Source organism: Tripterygium wilfordii, chromosome 8, assembly GCF_013401445.1.
Source record: "Tripterygium wilfordii isolate XIE 37 chromosome 8, ASM1340144v1, whole genome shotgun sequence".
Classification (NCBI taxonomy): Eukaryota; Viridiplantae; Streptophyta; class Magnoliopsida; order Celastrales; family Celastraceae; genus Tripterygium; species Tripterygium wilfordii.
Window position 1 is genome coordinate 4,852,125 of NC_052239.1, and position 17,730 is coordinate 4,869,854.

A 17,730-nucleotide genomic window follows, 5' to 3' on the forward strand; every position below is an offset into this window, starting at 1 on the left:
GTTTACTTTCCTTCCCACAGACGGCGCCAAACTGATGACGTCAAAAATAGGCCCGACCCTACTAGACGAATCAGTTAGTCAGACCAAGTTCTTCCTTCCTGATCGGTTGCCTTCCTTTCTGCACAATAAGCAAACGTAAGCTTCGGTAGGGCCCCGAGGGTGTGCTCGGGGGGACCTCTCCGACGCTCAAGTCAGTACGGTACTAAACTTGGGAGGATGGCTCACTATTTAGAGCTCTGCCTCTTGCTCAGTAAGTAAATTTGAGTGCAGGAGTTAGGATGTTTACCTGAGAATGGAGGTCCCCTTTTTATATGCGCCTGAGCAGTTTGAGTTGTAGTAGGTGTCAGACTCTCTCTCATTGGTTTGCTAGAGGGTCTTTCGGAGGGTAAATTCCCTATGTATCCCTCTCCAAAAAAGAGTAGGACTCTGCCTGGGAGTTAATGTCCTGTTTGGACTCTTCCTTGGTAAACTGACCTTAGTAAGGTATGGCCGAACCTTACTACCTAGGTCAGATGGGACAAACCACATCGGTAGGAAGGAGTGTCTTAGGAAGGTCGGTCATGACCTTCCTACCACGCGGTCCAGACATCTTACTCTAATGAACGACCGAAGTAGTGCCTTCAATCCTGTAGTTCGGCCTCTTCTTGGTCATACCGAAGTAGCTACTTCAATCATACCGAAGTAGGAACTTTGGCTGCTGACTGATCTTGGCATAGCTGTTACTTATGTGTCACATGTCCAACTTTTATTGGTGGGGTAATTTTGGTATTATCACATATCATGATCAATTTTCACCCATTTACGTGCCCTCCTCTTCCAACTTTATTTTTGGCTTTTTTTATCAGGATTAACTTGCAAAGACTTATTGAAGAACTCCCCATTTTGTCCAGTCCTGTCATGGTCTGGGTTATTTTCCTCGGCTTAGCACCAAAAATAGTTCCCTGTGTCGCATCCATATTCTTCACTATAGACCTATCCAGCTCATCTTTAGAATTTATGGTATTTACCATACGTGGGCCCTCCATTGATTTTACTATCCCAATAGAATCAGGAATTGAATTAGTTGAGCCCTGATTTGTAGCAACAGTTACACCAACTATGGGCAAATTTTCAGCCCCATAGTTTGTTGAAGATAACTCTTGATTTTCAGTTCCCTCTTTGTCAGGGACATGTGATTGACTCCTATTAGAACTGATATCCTGATTATTTTCTTCTGCCGAACTCTTTCCTTCTCCGGACGGAGACTTATTCCGACGGTAGTCTTCATGATTAATGTTTGACTGACGACGTTGGACGTTTGCTCTCATCCAACTCCCATACTCCCATTGATCTTCTTTCCGATGCAAACGACCATCAGTAGGGACTGGACATCCACTCTTACCATGCAAGATACATCCACACCTGAAACAAAACTTTGGCAGAAACTCATACAAGAATCCCACCATAATAGAACTGTCAGGAAAAGATCAATCTTTTTTCCTCTGGAAAGAGGATCATAGAGAGAAATCCTAACCCTGATGCGTAGGTAGGGACCCCAACTCAGACCATCCTCCTGTGTATCCACCTCATAACATACTCCAATCAAATTCCCAATAAGTCCTCCCACGTTCTTCGTCATGGCAGCCAGAGGTAGATTATGAATCTGTATCCAAAAGACTTCTGACTGAAAATGTCCCTCACCGGTATTACACTCTGCATCTCCTGAATTGCAAATAAATGTCTATCGAATAGCCATGGTCGCCCCTCCATTATCTTTGTCTCTCATGTTAACTTCTCTCTTTCGATCTTTGTCTCTCATGTTAACTTCTCTCTCGTCAATGCGATTTCCCAGCTGCAGCGCCTCCTCTCAATCAATCACCTCCAACGGCCATAGCCTCCTCTCAATCGATCACCTCCAACCGAAGACACACGCCAGAAAGACCACCTCTGACCGACCACCTCCATTAGGCCATAGATGTGGGTCAGTCGCGAGAGAAGGTCGCATATGTGGTCTGAGAGATTTGTTCACAATTTTGTTCAATATATTGTTCAATTAGCACCCAGAGCTGTATAGATTCCTTCCCAAATGGTGATTGTGGAAACAGAGATAATGTTTAGTGATCTCAAAATGGTGATGTAGTGAAGACTCCCGCCCCTAGTTTGGGTGGCTTCCAACGACGAGATCAGTGGGTGGGTGATGATACGATGCACTTGTAGGTGAGGTACGGCGTTGGAGTTAACTACACGAGATTTGGGACTTTCAGTCTCTATCTTGAGATTTGAAATCTCATCCAACGGCTAAAAACACAAACCGTAAGATGATACTGTAAAATAATACCACATGTGATAATACCGCTATATATATATCAATCTATATATATATAACTGAGGATCCACAATGCTTCTCCTTAATTCATGGTGCCATGTGGACGTCTTTACAAAAAAGCCTACATAGACAAAAGAAAATTTTAAAATATATTAGAAAACTTTAAGACCCACAACCACACACATAAATATATTGCAAAACTTTAATACCCACAACCACATTCATACATTTTAAGACCCACAACCACACTCATACAATTAATAGTATTCAAATAATTTTAAAATTATATTGAATTGTATGGGAATTTAATGTTTCATAGGAGTGGTTTGATGTTGTTTTGGTTTCTCAAAGGTCATGTATTGCTAATTATGAGAGTCTTTTGATATTACTCAATTAATGAAATTCATTTGTAGTATTTAGTTTGAAAACATTTTGTGTGTTTTTGGCATTAATTATCATCATTTTGTGGGAATTTTTGTGTGTTTTTGATGTATTTTGTGTGTTTTTGTAGTATTTAGTTGATGTATTGTGCATGTTTAGAGTTTGGTCAGGTTTAGTAGTCTGTTTGGATTGCAACATACACAACATGAGAGGCTTTTCTCATGCTATATTGTTCTAATGTGTATGTAAATTCAGCTCATTTGGTATTGGAACATGTAGGTGGTGACAGGAAAGCACGATAGAATTCAATGAGTTGTTGAAGGTCAAAGTGATTATAGGCACAAATCTACCAGTCATACATAACATTTCAAAAATATAAATTCAAAAATCTTATTCTAAAAATATTAAGAATTTTATTCCAAAATATCATTTCAAAAATACTACTTATGCTACATTGTACTTCTTGATATTAAATGTCACTTTGTAGAGATTGTTGTACTAACCATACAATATTGTCTCATAAACATGTCTTTGGTGACCTATAACACTTTGTAGATACTAGCGACGCAAATAAAAATTGATAAACTCTTAGCATACTTATTCCTTATGCATCAAATTTCTTACACCCTATTAGAAATTTTTTTTCTTAACAAATTAAAAAACAAGTATTGTACATATTTTATCTTCATCTCACAATCATCTCTATTTTCTACAATTAAAGCTCTACTGCTCTTCATGTTAACAAAGTATCGAAAAACTTCCACACATCTCTATTTTCCAATCAAAATATGTGCCGCGCGAAACGCGGGCATGCAACTAGTATATATATATAACCATGACTTCATTCGATGGAAAGATTAGCAACTCATACCATTTCAAAACCATGAATGGATGAACCACTTTCTCACATAGAAGAATTCAAGAATGAACATCGTATGGGAGATAACCATTTCCAAGGGAGAGACAACAAAGACATGATTTAAGGAGGATCCACGAATATCAAATCAAGAACATGTCAAGGAATATGGATTTATTCAAGAGAAAGAGTCCAACAATCTCAATGATTGAAATACATCAAGGACTAGAAATTTAAATAAATTAGAAATCCAAGAAAAAACATACATCGTGGTCATTCAAAACACCAAAGCTCAAATAATGGTTAAAGACAATTTATTCAAGGAATACCTATGTTCATGCAAAGAGTGATTTCTATAAAGATTGCCACCTCAACAATAAGCAGCAGCAACAACAATATTGAAGCTTAAGAGACGAACAAAATAATAAATCTCCTACCTCTCCTCCTTAGTGTTTTACTGAAAAAATCCACAAATCGACTCATGTGCGCACCAAATACTTTCCGAGTACTATCAATTGTCAATCACTCATAAACAACAAAATTTATCATTAACAACCTAAAATTATTGAGTTAAATCAAAAATTCCGAAATACCTATGAACCCTAAAATTTCAAATCATCCAAATCCCTAAATACAAACTTTTAGGTTAAAGAGAATTACCAAGAATATAGAAACAAGTAAAAGGAAGGGATTCAGTCTTAAGTGATGGTTTCATTTCATGAGTTGGTCACACTCAAACTTTATAAAATGAGAGAAGCCTTGGTTTTGACTTTTGGGTAATGGGAGATGAACAGAGGTTGATCAGTTCATCACCATCTCCATCTACTACACAACAACTACAGGCCCCCTACTTTCCTTTAATCATGTCTCATTTGTTGTCAACTTTGTTGGCACTTCTGTAAGGTTTTGTGAAGATGTATTGGGATTTATTGTCATCAAAAGGTTCACAAATTCTTTCTCGTCGTCCTCATGTCTATTATATATGTGCATTTCTTTCGATATTCATCTTCTTAACAATGCCAACTCTGTTGCTTTTTTTTTTTGAAAACTCTAATAGAGTTCATGCTTGCTTAATCTCAGTGCTTTAGAAAACTCTAATAAAGTTGATCAGCTCTTCTTTCATGACCCTCTGATGGCTCGATGATCGAAATATGCAACTGTATCAATCTCCTGCTTCTTCCACTTTCTTCGTGCCCTCTCAAGTCACCAGATATCCCCTTGCATGAGTCATGGATGACCATCTTTCAAGGTAGGTTACCATACTTAAGCTTGGTTTGTTTTCTGAGCGATGGATCCCTTCTCTGTTTTCACTACTTGTATAACTTTTCTTTTCAGGGGGAAAGGTAATTTTTGATCACTGAAATATCTTATCAGATTCAACTTAATCACTCATTTTACAAACGTTTGAATTTGAGTATCCAAATTTTTAAATTGTTTCAAACAAATCACATGGGCAATTTCAAACTATTTCGGGCAGTTAAATTAACGATGTGGCATTAAAAATACTAATAAAAAATACGTGTCATTAAAAATTAAAAAAAAGGTGTATCAAAACTCACTTTTTCTCTCTTCGTCTCTCACCTTTCTTCCTGTCCTTCATCTTCCTCTCAAACCTTGATACCCATGAGATCTTGCCATTTGATCTTGCTAACCAACTTCTTATAGTTGCTCACAAACCGATCAAGCTCCCAAAGAGTCTCTACAATCCAAGCCCCAACTAGTGTTTTTCCTCCGTGCCCATTTCCCACTTGTTTGAGTCCTTTGCCTTTGGCTGTTTCACCTACTTCACAGGTGGAGCCCGCATTGGAGATGGAGTCCTCACAGACATCTATGCATCAATTCCTAGTCACCGGAGTTTCCATCGGATCCGTCCACCGGAGTTATCGTCGAACTAAAGCGATTGAGGTATCAAATTACAGATTTGAAAGGGGAAATACTTGGCTTCTTTTGAGAGGAGCTCCTCTGAATCGAGGAATGTCGACCCCAGCAACCTCACAAGCCTGCAACACCGTCATACCTTTAGGGATTTTAACAGGGTCTCCGTCAACGAACACTTCAATGGCATCATTCGAATCTCTCTGGAGGATATACTCTTGTCAAGGAGAAAAGAAATCTGGTCTGTGAGCTTGAACTGCTGCTTGTGAAGAAGAGGATGAATTTGGGTTTAGCTTTTTTTAGGGCTTTCTTTTTTGTTGAGCGGCGGGTGTAAAGAAGAAGAAGGAATTGAGTTTTTCTTTTTTATTTTTTTGGGTTATTATTTGTGTTATTTTTTTAAAAAAATATAAGGAATATCAAAGTCATCACTTGCCACGTCGGAGGCCAGGTCAGTCAAAAATTTAAAAATATTAATTTTTATGCCACATCAGTAATTTTATTGCCCGAACAATGAGAAACCTGACCGAGTGACTAGATTGAAACAATTTTAAATCTTCGATACTCAATTTGAAACGTTTATAAAATGAGTGACTGAATTAAATCTGATCAGATATTTCAGTGACCAAAAGTTGTCTTTCCCCAATTTTTCAGTGAACAGAAATTTTTAGTGTCTTGTATATCTATCCTGGAAGAATGAGAAATAAAATCGAGCATTGCTTTTGTTATCACCACTGCTAATTACCCTACTACCGCACAATATCAAGGCAAAGAAAATATTTCTATTTTCCTGATACAGGTAATTGAGGCAGCATCTCTGGGAATTCAGTTGGCTCAGTAGAAGTTCAATTACAACAAAAAAACTCCAACATTAACGTCTAATATTACAATTGTACAACATATTTCCTGCAATGAATTTAAGCACTTGTCCCAGTATTAAAAAAACTCCCTAAATTCCTGAATTATCTTCTAGTGCACAATTTGAAGTTGCAGTTACCAATCCACCAATCAATATATTGAAATGGAGTTGTGTGTTCAGCAGTGAGAGCGAACTAAGTAAAGACTCAAGAGACCATTTCCCTTTGTTTATTCCCCAAAAGAAATGACCACAAAAACGTCATCAAGAGACCATTTTCTGGGTTCTGACTTCCGAGAAGGATTAATAATGGCCTGCTCTGCGCTAGCTAGGCGATAACCTATAACAATCTCATTTCTTTGCCGACCCCTAACCATTATGTCATAAAAACATATCTCTTCCTGGTCGAAAAGGTAGAATTCTGCAGGTTTAATATACATCTCGTTCCCCTGGAAATGGAATTGGTAAAAAGCATATTAAACCAAAGAAATCGGTTAAGCCAAAGTATGTGCTTGTAATGGAAATGGAAGTACCTCCTCTGCAAATAATTCCTCTAACACACGATTTATTTGCTTGTCTTCTGCCACCATGGCAAGTGCCATACTCACCAGTTCATTTGAGAGGACATAATCGCTTATTCTAGACACTGACACCAGGTATCTAGTTCTTGAATCCAGGATTTCACTAATAATTATCGACTTGTCTGAAGCTTGTTGCATTTCACGGATCCAGGAGCTGTGTGAGAACCCAGATAGTCGTAAAGAAGTCGACTTCTTATCTTTGTCAGGAAGACGCTTGGACTGTAACACATGGCAAATAGTATATATTATAATGGATATTACAAGGATGACAGCAAATATAGCAATGAGGCCACATGTACATGAAACAATGTTAAATTATTGCCATGTGACTGCTGAAAACCTATATGAGTTCTCTCCCATTACAACACATGCATTCCTCTTTATAATGTTAACACCGGGCATCAATTATCCATCAAAAATTAAAACAAAAGCGAAATCTTGATTGTGGCAATTAGAATGAAGACATTACAGATTGCAGCTACAAAAAATAATGAATGCAGAACACACGTCCCACAAAAACAAGTAATTCCAGAAATTCATGCATCATGAAGTGCATTGAGTGAAATGCTGCATAGATTTTGATGCAGTTTAATCCAATCAACATCCAATAATCAATCACCCTAAGCTAAAAAATAGTTTTAACTCCCTCAAGTATGTCATAAAACACAATTTTCCTACCTGCTTCCTTAAAAGTATACTATGGACAAAAAATCAATCTTAAGATGCCCTTTTCAGTTGGTAGGTTTACCCTTCACGAGAGGCTAATCATGCCCCTCACTCTAAGTATGAAAAAAAACATGGAAGATATCTAATTTAATATATGGTATGTCTATACAAAAAGGGCACCATAGTTACCTGTATGTCTCGAATTAGGAGCAGAGTAGCGAGACATCGAGAGTCAGAATGCACAATAGAATCCTCCAAAGACTCATCTGCAAGGATTAATATCTGTCCACTTAGAGTTAGCAATCAGCAGAAAACTGAGTCAATAAAGAAGATTAGGGATGCTTTTGCATGTTCAAATGAAAAGGATTTGCGAGAGAAACCAATTAACGTGCCACTTTATATACCATAGGCTGCATATTTGTTCTGTTGTAAGGTGAGTAAATTATAGTCAAAGGTATATTTAAATGCTCCAATTACAGCATCAACCATTCTACAACACGTATCTAAAAAGAAGCAACTAAAAAATCAGCTAAGGTGGAAAAATAATATCATATTTTCGCGGTAATCTTCTATTGCTTGGTAACAGACGTCTATGAGGATTTGATTAAGAAAACTCATCCATTCTGAATTTGGTCCATTGAACACATCCAATATCATACCATTCTTTTCCATTTTTCATTCAATAATAATGGGTAAAGGGTGCACCTTGGAGCAGGAGTCTAGCAACATAGGGATTGAAAATTCAAATTATGGAAATGCCTCTCCGCAATGCAAGACTGAAATTTCATACATCAGCCCTTTGCAGAGCCCACCACAGTGGCAGCCTTATGCATAAGGTGTCCTTTCGTTTTTCAAAAAATTGACCCATTACCCAAAACATCAAAACCAGAAAGAAAGTTTTGACTGAACAAATCATAGACAAAAAAGAGAAAAAGCAATAAGAGAGGAGTTTCAACAATTCAATGAAAAAAAAAACATAGGGAGCACAAGGGAGAGCAAAGATATTATATTATTCTACTTACAGAATCGAAGGTCTCAAGAGGAAGACTCTCCAAATGCCGCCTAATAACGGCATTTCCCACACGGTGGACAAGTTTTATGTTTTGTAATCCAGATATATCAAGTCCCCCATCAGTGAGCTTCTTTTCTCTATCTTTCTCTTCAACCTCATTGAACATCCACAGTTCTGAACCTGGAGCCAAGAATGCTTCTAGTACCTAAAGAACGCAAAATTATTTTCATCCATTATAAGAATTACTTATTTCTTTGTTGGCTCTAGGTTAAGTCTATCATATATATTATATTGCCATATTACGTTCACAAAAAATAAAAAAAAATAATGAACAATAGTAGCGGGCTTCGTAAGTTATCAAATAGATAGACTCAAATATTATAGGCTATAAAGGTTGTGTAGTATGGAACAGTGACCTACCGTAATCATGTCATCAAGGTCACGCCGCCAGCCACAGAACAATATTTTCTCAGGAAATTTGGGAGGGTCAGATATTTTCGGGAAAAAAACCCTATGCACCTGTGCCAAAGAACATGGCATAAATGGAATAAGAATAAACATAGCTAAGACAATTGTCCTAGTACAAAAACTAAAACATAGAGAAAATAAAAACACTATTATTGTTAAAAATTCCAGGAGAATACTGATTCTCAGTTCTCACACTGAGAGATCATACAATGATTTATAAATTGGTGATTAGAATATTCTAAGAACTATTATCACCATTATCACCATCATCATCATTAATAGGCCATAGCAAAAGTATTGGGAAGTGCATAAAGGGGAAGCCGCACAGAGTACAGAAGATCATTTACAGGTCAAGGAAATTATGAGATCCAAAAGATCATGCCATGCACCAAAAATATACCATTAAACCAATAAATAAGGATATACAACCATCTATCATTGGGGCAAAAGAAGGGAGGACTCCTTGCCTTCAAAAGCTCTTCTATTTCCCTCCATTACCAACCCAATGATGATGGGAGAAGCAGAAGCTATTAACAATATACCCCTCCAAATCTTATAGCTCATCCATATGATACCTATACTCGGGTACCGGTGTCGGGTATGGGTACATATCTAAGTGTCAGACTCTTCAATTTGAAAATTAATGGGTCTGCCCAAAAACTAGGGTATGGATACAAGGAGATTGTCCAAAAGTAGGATACGGGTACGTGGGTACGTCAGCTTTAATTATATAAAAATATTAATGTTATGTTACGTCCAATATTATTTTGTTATGATTTTCTTATTTTTGAAACATTATTTTATCAAATGAAGTTTTCGGAATCTTATCAACTAATAACTTAAATAGTTTTCACATACAATTGAATATATACTAACTGCTATATATGAAAGAATCGGGACAACGACATAAAATTGTCTCCGCTCCGACACGGATCCATACCCATATCCACACCGTGTCGTGTCGACACAGGTAGGGCGGCTATATTGAAGAGTCCATGTATCATAGGCTCATCCACAATATTCCCTGTGATTCTCCAGGAGAGCCCCATAATAATAAAGCCATAGTCCCTAACTTGTCAGAAGACAATGCAACCAACAATCCTTCAAGGATTTCGAATTTCCACCTTGACTGAAGATTCTCAAAAACAAAGTTCTTTCCCAAGACTCCTTCTAAAATGACCATTACAATGCACATTGTCAACACTGAGTAAATCAGATCAAAGAAGCCTAGAAGGTCTCTAATTAGCTTTTGTTATTTCCTCCATTAATAACCTGCAAGGAAGTTAGCGTGCTTAATCACATCATGTTCTTCATCACTTTTGAAACGGATAAACCGACATCACAAATTTTTTAGCGGATCAAAACACAACAATAAAATTTAAGAAAAATGGTATAGAGAGCAGATATATAAGCATCATACACAACTTGTTCTCTTGCCAAAGAACTTCCAGCCTGGAACTTTTTCTATAGGAACAAGCACAATTACAAGGTTGTTTAGCTAATTCCCATTGGTGCTACATGGCACATTGGCAAGTATGGGTTGAAAGAAATGTCTTAATGACAACTTTGATGCTCTCATGAAAAGTTGGTTAGCACTTTGAACTTTGGGATCCAAATGAGTTTAGTAATATTTATCAGCTGGAATCGTATGAATGTTATTTATCTTGTTCCAATTAACTGATTATAATAAATTTCAGCAACTTCCAAGGCCATAAATCTTCACCATCCTAATATATAAATCCATGTCTTGACTACATGAAGAAAAGAAGGATAACCTCTGGAAGAGGACCTGGAGCATAGGTGTCATCATCCTCGGCTATAACAAGAACTTCATCTCCTTCCCTTAGAAGATAGTTATCATCTGGATTCATGATTATCTTCCCATCATCTGCAGCAACCTTAACTCCACATGGAATTGCATCAGGAAAGGAAATAAGCACATCTCGAAAATGCATACCGTCCAACTGAGGCCACCTTTTAATGTAAAACTCAGCGTTCTCGAAGCCCAATATATCCTCCCATATCTGGCCAGAAAAAGTAAAACAAAAGTCATGATCTGAAACAACAGTAATGGGCAAGAGGTACAAGAGATGTGAACCCTGTAGGTTCTACACCATTGAGAGAACAAAAAGAGAAAAGAAAACAGAATAGAGTAGGAAAACAATTAAAATACAATGTTATTTACCAGATTGGCAGGAAAAAATGTGGTTGCCAATTAAATATTGATGTCTGATTCAGAATTGCCGAATTGAGAAGAAATGCAGAAGGTTTGGCCGAACCGGAATTACGAATAATGATTACAAGAATAATGACGAACAATTTTCTATTTGAATGCACACATACAATGATGAATCATAAAAGGGCTACGAAAACATAGAGTTTTTTTAAATGCAAAAGATATTTTATTAAGGTAAGCACCAAGAAGGTGAAATTCACAGGGAAAGGATTATGATGCTAAGGAACTAATTGCTCTCATGAAATTAGGACACACATTCGACATCCAAAACTTAACACAACCAAGCCAATTATCCATAAACTGGTTGAGAGAAGATTTTGAATCATTAAATATTCTGCGTTTTATTTCCGTTCCACACCAGTGAACAAGTAGCTAAGGGGACAAGGAGCTCTTGGCCTAGTGGTAGCGACTCCTTAGGACTTTGAATAGGTTGAAGGTTCGAATCCTCCCACAAGCTAAAAATACCTAACATTAAAATCAATATTATTCATAAAAAAAAGTAGCTAAGGAGACAAACTACAAGATCTTTTTGCTTGATTCGTTCTTGCCCAACAAACTCCAAGCTCTGAACTCCAAGTGCAAATGAACAACATTGATAACCCAATTGATACCAATTAGACTCCAGAAAACTTCCCAAACTTTTCTTGTCCAATCACAATGCAATAGTATGTTTTTTTTTTCTTTCTAAATTTAATGTAATAGTATGTGATTGACAGATTCTTTAGCTATCCTGCACAGAGGGCATCTATTTACCATACGAAGACCTCTTTTTTGAGATTGTCAATGGTCAAAAATTTCCCCCATTATGCTTCCCACCAGGAAAAAGCCACTTTTGGAGGGACTTTATCTTTCCATATGCATTTTTGTCAAGGGAAGAGAGGGTTTCCTAGATGGTGTTTAGGTTTTGTGAACTCATTGTATTAGAACCTAACAGAGTATTGACCATTATTTGAAAGGGTCCAAGTGATTTGTCCTCCGTAGGTTGAAGCAGAAAGGAAAGCATCTTCACTATTAAATCTAGAGTTGATGTTAACCAGATTTGAAATGATATTGTCCATGCAAGTTGACATCTGAAGGAAACCAAATTTGAATTAGTTTACCAGGAGCGACATTAAAAGATGACATTAAAAGATAACAACAAATGTACTAATATAAAACAATGCATTCACAAAAGTTTAGCACATTAAAAAACAAAGAATTCAATATTATCAAATGGTCTCCATAAACTTTCACATGAGACCATTGAGAAATGCAACATAATGTTCATATAAGTAACCTGTGCAAGACCGGGTTGCAGAGCACACTGTATCATGAGACGTCCAATGACATCATGGGCAACAACTGTTTCAATGAGTTCTCCCCCAACTAGTTTCACCAGGGGTTCATTGTCCAGGTCACTCATCTCTACAACCACATGACCTTTCAACCCGTCTTTCACACCTGTCAGGCTGAGCACAACTCTCAATGCGCGGGCATCACTCTGGTAACAAAAGAGAACATACAACTAAAATTCCACGAGATATTAATAGTATATGAATTCCATAGCAGTATTGAGAATAGGAAAAAACCTGATCTGCATTTTCGTCAGATGCTAACACAATGATTGCACGTGCCTTAGAAACTGATACCTTTCAAAGAAAACAAAATAAAAAAATAGAGCACTTCAGTCTAAATATGGGCCTCTGCTAGTCTGCTGTGACTGCCAAATGATAAAGAAAAGGAAGAAAAAAAAAAAAACTCAAATCTACCTTTTTTAAGTCCGCTAGTATAAGAGGACTACCACTCCTGCATATAACACACGTCCCCATGAAGTCAAATTCTAGTTTGGCTATATCCATCTCCATTTCCTCCTTGTCTCTTTCAGCAAGCACAACAACTACACCGCCACCAACACTGTTGTTTGCTATTGCGAGCTGTTTTAATAGTGAACCCTGCAACCAAAACATCATTTGTTGAAACTCCCTACTTTTGCTCTAAAGTATATGATATTTGTCGTTCGAAAACTTTACAGAGTCAAATCCTTTCTACATGTAAATAAACAACGATCCATCTCAATCAACAAAAAAAAATAACGATGCATCTCATCCAACCCACGAAGTAATAGCAGGCATGATAACTAATAAGGTTCGGTTAAGGTTATTTGATATCCTCAAGGGAGTGAAGGGACAAAGTATGTACATGTATTCATAAGATTTTTCATTATATGTGGTCTACTGATTTATAAGGAAATGCACTCTAAGAATTTGAAAACCATAGAACTAACAAATCAATATATCTCATAATATACTAAGAATTCTACACCACTTGACATTGACACTACTATAAAATTTTGGTATGAAGCAGCAGATTCATAGGCACACGAGAAAATTACCAATTTGTCACTCCATCCAAGAATTAGTATATGATTCTTCTCAATCACTTCACTCTTGCCTTTTCGCAATGAATCTACCTTCTCTGAGATAGCATCTGAGACAAGCCCAAGCATCATAGCAAATATCAGCATGCCTCCTGAGCTTATAGAGACGGAAACAATCCTAGGACCTGTGCCAACCCTATCAGCATGATTTCCTGAGTCAGCTATGAAAGTCCATGAAAGCCAAAGAGCTTCAGCAAAGCTACCGTCACTGACCGCATATAATGCCAAGCCACCAAATCCTATGAGAAATATAGTTGCAAAGAGGAGGGCAAGTAGCTTTGCATAAGGATAAACCGAGAAACACACATCAACCATGTACGCAATTCTCTTCTTCAAGGAAACCTCCTCCTTATTATTCACTTTTCTCTTTAAGAGACTCTTTATTTGGGGAAGATAATCAAGATATTTGTACAGCACAAATGGCATAAGAAGTGTGATTACAACAGTATACAAAGCAACAACTCTACTTTGAGGATCATCAAAATCAGAAAGTGAACTACCCTCTTCGTGCCGCAAAACTCTAATGTTTTCATTACCTAGGACACCTTTACTGCTACACAGTCTACGAAGGTTAGTGTTCTCTCCCTGCAAGCACGAATATAATATATTTATCAATTTACAGACCAAACAAAATTCTTGAAAAGGTGTTTAGTCAATGGAGGAAAGAAAACAAACATTTCCATCCGCTGAAACTTCTAAATGAAATTAAAACCCAACTCAAGGAAATATTTTAACAAACTTTTGTAAATTTCATGAGAGTAGAAAAACCAGAAATTGATCAGTTTCATTTTCCTTGTTTTCTTAATTCAGCAACCAAAGGAAAGATTTAATAATTCAAAAAAGTTTCTCTAAAAGAAACAAAACAAAGAATCACTAACACTAACATCATAGTACCGAGTACTTTTGTTTGTACAAATAGCTTACCTCTAGTCTTGAGACTTCCTTCCACAGGTAAATTGCATAAGATACAGAAAACATACATGTGAAAATAAGCTGCAGCAAAGCCCCAAAAAAGCGTTACTAACACAATTAACTAATTAAGAGAAAGGATGACAATTAAGAGAAAGGACGCAAAATAAAAAATGTTGAGAACTAAAGACAGACTTTCTGCCAGCTTTCCAAGAATATCTGAAATATTAAAATTATATGAAAATTTCAAAGGTAAACAAAATATATTTTCAATTTGATTTTGAACCAACTTCAATTTGAGTTTTTCATCACACATTTTCACAGGCCACGTTCTTCATTCTTTTTGCGAACAAATCACTGTGTTACAACTTTAAATTATCCCATCTGTAAGAATTCCCATCTTGGTAACTAACAAAATATGAATTTCAATTTGATTTCGAACTAACTTCAATTTGATTTCTCAACTTTTTCATCACATATTTTCCCAAGAAAATTTACTAACAAATGACCAGAAAATGTTGCTCTCAGATGGTATACTCACTTGCATATAAAAGAGTAAGTATGGAAAGCAAACATAACAATTGATGTGACTTTCCTTTCTATAGTTGGTAAACAACATTATCGAAATACATAAAAGATCAGTCAATTAAAAACAGCTCACTATCTTCTTTCCTTTCCCAATACTCTCTTTCTCAGCAAACTACAGGAAAATAAGAAGGAAAAGTTGAACGACCTCTAGAAAAATTAAATGAACATACTGTATATACGACTAAAGAACGCTTCACTCCCCGAGTTCGCCCTGGACTAACTGAATGACTCCGAGTCACCAAATCTTGACTACTAACCACCTCCTTATCGTTCCTCTTTTTCCTCTCTACTACCGGAGGAAGATCCGCAATCGGTGGCTTTTCATCCACCACTGCTGCAACCTTCCGCTGCACACCACCAGCCGTTGCTTTACCAAGCTTTTGGGACTTGGAAGAAGATGGCGCCGGTTTGACCGTGATCCGATTCCTTACTGTGTGGGGTCCGAGAAAAGACGGGTACAACCAGTCCCTATCAGAGAAGCTCGAACTACTACTGCTACTGGTACTGCCACCACTACTGTTAATGATGCCTAGGGTCGGAGATGAATCGCTGCCAACGGAGACGCGGAGATCAGATGGGAGCTGGCGGGAAGGGGGATCTGTGGTGGTGCGACGGACGGTGGGGAAGAGTGGACCGGGGAATCGAGAATCGCCCGATATGTTGGTCTTTGATTTCTTGAGCAGTGGTCGCCTGTCTGCCATTTTAGGGCTCGGATCCGGCAGCGACTCTTCATTGCCCTTCATTGTTGTTGTTCATCAACCGAAACAACAATCTCAAAAAAAAAACCGAAACAGCAATCTCTCAACAGAAACATTGTAGAGAGAGATTTGATGGATGATTTATCAGTTTTTCGCTCCTCGAGTGCTCCCTCTTTGCCATCTTACAATCTACGGTAGAGAATATGCAGAGGCCGGTGGGTGATTTTGTGATGGATGATTGAGCGGATTAGCGGCGTTAAAGACTCAAAGTATTGGTGGGGCAGCGAAGTGATGTGGGACCGAAATGACGTGGATGGTCCAGATCAGGTTTTGTTTTTTAGGTTTAAGGATTTTGTTTGTACTGGATTATTTCCACTTTTCAGTTTGTTAGTTTATTCAGGTATTATTTGATAATTGTTGGTTATGTTCTACTTTGGATAGGAGATCTCAAACTTTCGATGAGAGTTTTGTGAATAAGGATGTTGGATTTATAGGTGTGTCAAGATTTGCTGTCAACCCAAAAGATTTGATAGGATTGTTGTAGGATGATTTGTGTTGAATATGACCTCTACACCAAACGAATTGTGCACAATTAGAGAACACAATGGTACTGACTCGAGGTTTGCCTTTCGAGAAAAGAACTTTAAATGCATGGAGTGTCAATTTGGAGAAAAACAGAAAACTAAAGACTAACACCGGAATGAAAAGAGCTGCTATTAAAAGGAAATGAAAAACAACACATTTGCTAGAATGCATCATGATTTTCATTGAAAGGGATACATTCTGAGATGTAGGCATGCTTTATAAGCTAAAATAAAGACATAATCGTGGGGGCTGAAAAGACAAATCTAAGAATTAGTTGGCGCGGAGCCATGCTAAATAAAAAGATAAGTGATCGGAGTCATGCCTAAGAAAGTAAATAAGGATTAAGAAGTTCGGTTTGTACACTTCTTCTTCTTCTTTTATAGTGCCAAGTGATGGACACTTCTTCTGTTCTTCTTCAAGTATCTGTCATGAGACATCATGGTGATTGTGGTAAAACTACTTTCTTGTTGCTGGATGGAGTGACTGGATTAGTGGGCTTCATAACCGTAACCTTCTCTTAGACATGGGGATGGTGGCAACATCTCTCTGGTTGTGCTTCTTCTTGAAAGTCATGGTAGTCTCTACTCGCGAGTCTTCAGGCTTCATGGTCGAAACCATGGGAACATGGCTAACAATAATCATTTCGTTGTTGCTTTTACATGAAAGATCGTGTAAAAATGTAGCCTTCTGTGTTGTGTAGGACGAACATGGTTTGAGTTTCGTGGAGTCGTGCTTCAGCAGGAAACAAGTTTGAGAGAAAACTAGGATTTTCAGTTAACAAACTTTCATTTCTTTGGGATGCTCTTTGTTATAATCCTGCTAAAATCTCTGTAATATTCAACAAACCACGTTTAAAAAGGATTTATTCGTTAAGACCAAAATTTCCAAAATTGTAGCCTCTTGGACAACCCTAATTTCTGGGAACTAATCCCTGGATTTCAGGTCAGTAACCAATTAGAATCCTACAAAATGAACAACGATTATTAAAAAATTCTCTTTGCCTCCGTCTCTCTTTGTTATTATCCTACAAAAATCTCGGTAGTTATTCAACAAACCGCGTTTAAAAAGAATTTATCCGTTAAAACCAAAATTTCCTAAATTGTAGCCTTTTTGGACGGTGGATCTTGGACAACCCTGATTTCTGGGAACTAATCCCTAGATTTCAGGTTAGCAACCAAATAGAATCCTGCAAAATGAACAACGATTAGTAAAAAATTCTCCTTACCTCCCCCACATGTCAGCTAACTTGTAGGATTTAGATTTGGTACAAACAATGCCCCCTTCAAACCTTCTTCTTGGAA

General features: G+C 37.4%; 1 protein-coding gene across 2 annotated transcripts; it reads right to left on the reverse strand.

Moving 5' to 3' along the window:
* Positions 1–6,174: 6,174 nt before the first annotated feature.
* LOC120003970 (ion channel DMI1-like) lies at positions 6,175–16,084 on the reverse strand. 2 transcript variants are annotated; one of them, XM_038853145.1, is made up of 12 exons: positions 15,317–16,083; positions 14,574–14,642; positions 13,605–14,234; positions 12,982–13,164; positions 12,802–12,861; positions 12,510–12,713; positions 10,773–11,021; positions 8,950–9,048; positions 8,540–8,734; positions 7,707–7,799; positions 6,804–7,070; positions 6,175–6,719 (listed from the first exon to the last, which is right to left on the reverse strand). In XM_038853145.1, exons 1-12 carry the CDS (start codon positions 15,887–15,889, stop codon positions 6,501–6,503), a joined length of 2,841 nt encoding a protein of 946 aa, XP_038709073.1. In that variant the 5' UTR covers positions 15,890–16,083; the 3' UTR covers positions 6,175–6,500. The 2 variants fall into 2 exon arrangements, with proteins under 2 accessions (XP_038709073.1, XP_038709075.1); XM_038853147.1 differs by lacking the exon at positions 6,175–6,719 and having other exon boundaries at positions 7,707–7,783; positions 15,317–16,084.
* Positions 16,085–17,730: the final 1,646 nt, after the last annotated feature.

Bases quoted from the DNA above. Each gene is read 5' to 3' on its own strand.
- LOC120003970 (XM_038853145.1), bottom strand. From the start codon at position 15,889: ATGAAGGGCAATGAAGAGTCGCTGCCGGATCCGAGCCCTAAAATGGCA. The intron at 11,022-12,509 runs GTTACTTATATG...TTTTCTGGCCAG, and splicing joins TGCAACCCGGTCTTGCACAG to ATATGGGAGGATATATTGGG. The intron at 6,720-6,803 runs GTACTTCCATTT...TTCCATTTCCAG, and splicing joins AGGAATTATTTGCAGAGGAG to GGGAACGAGATGTATATTAA.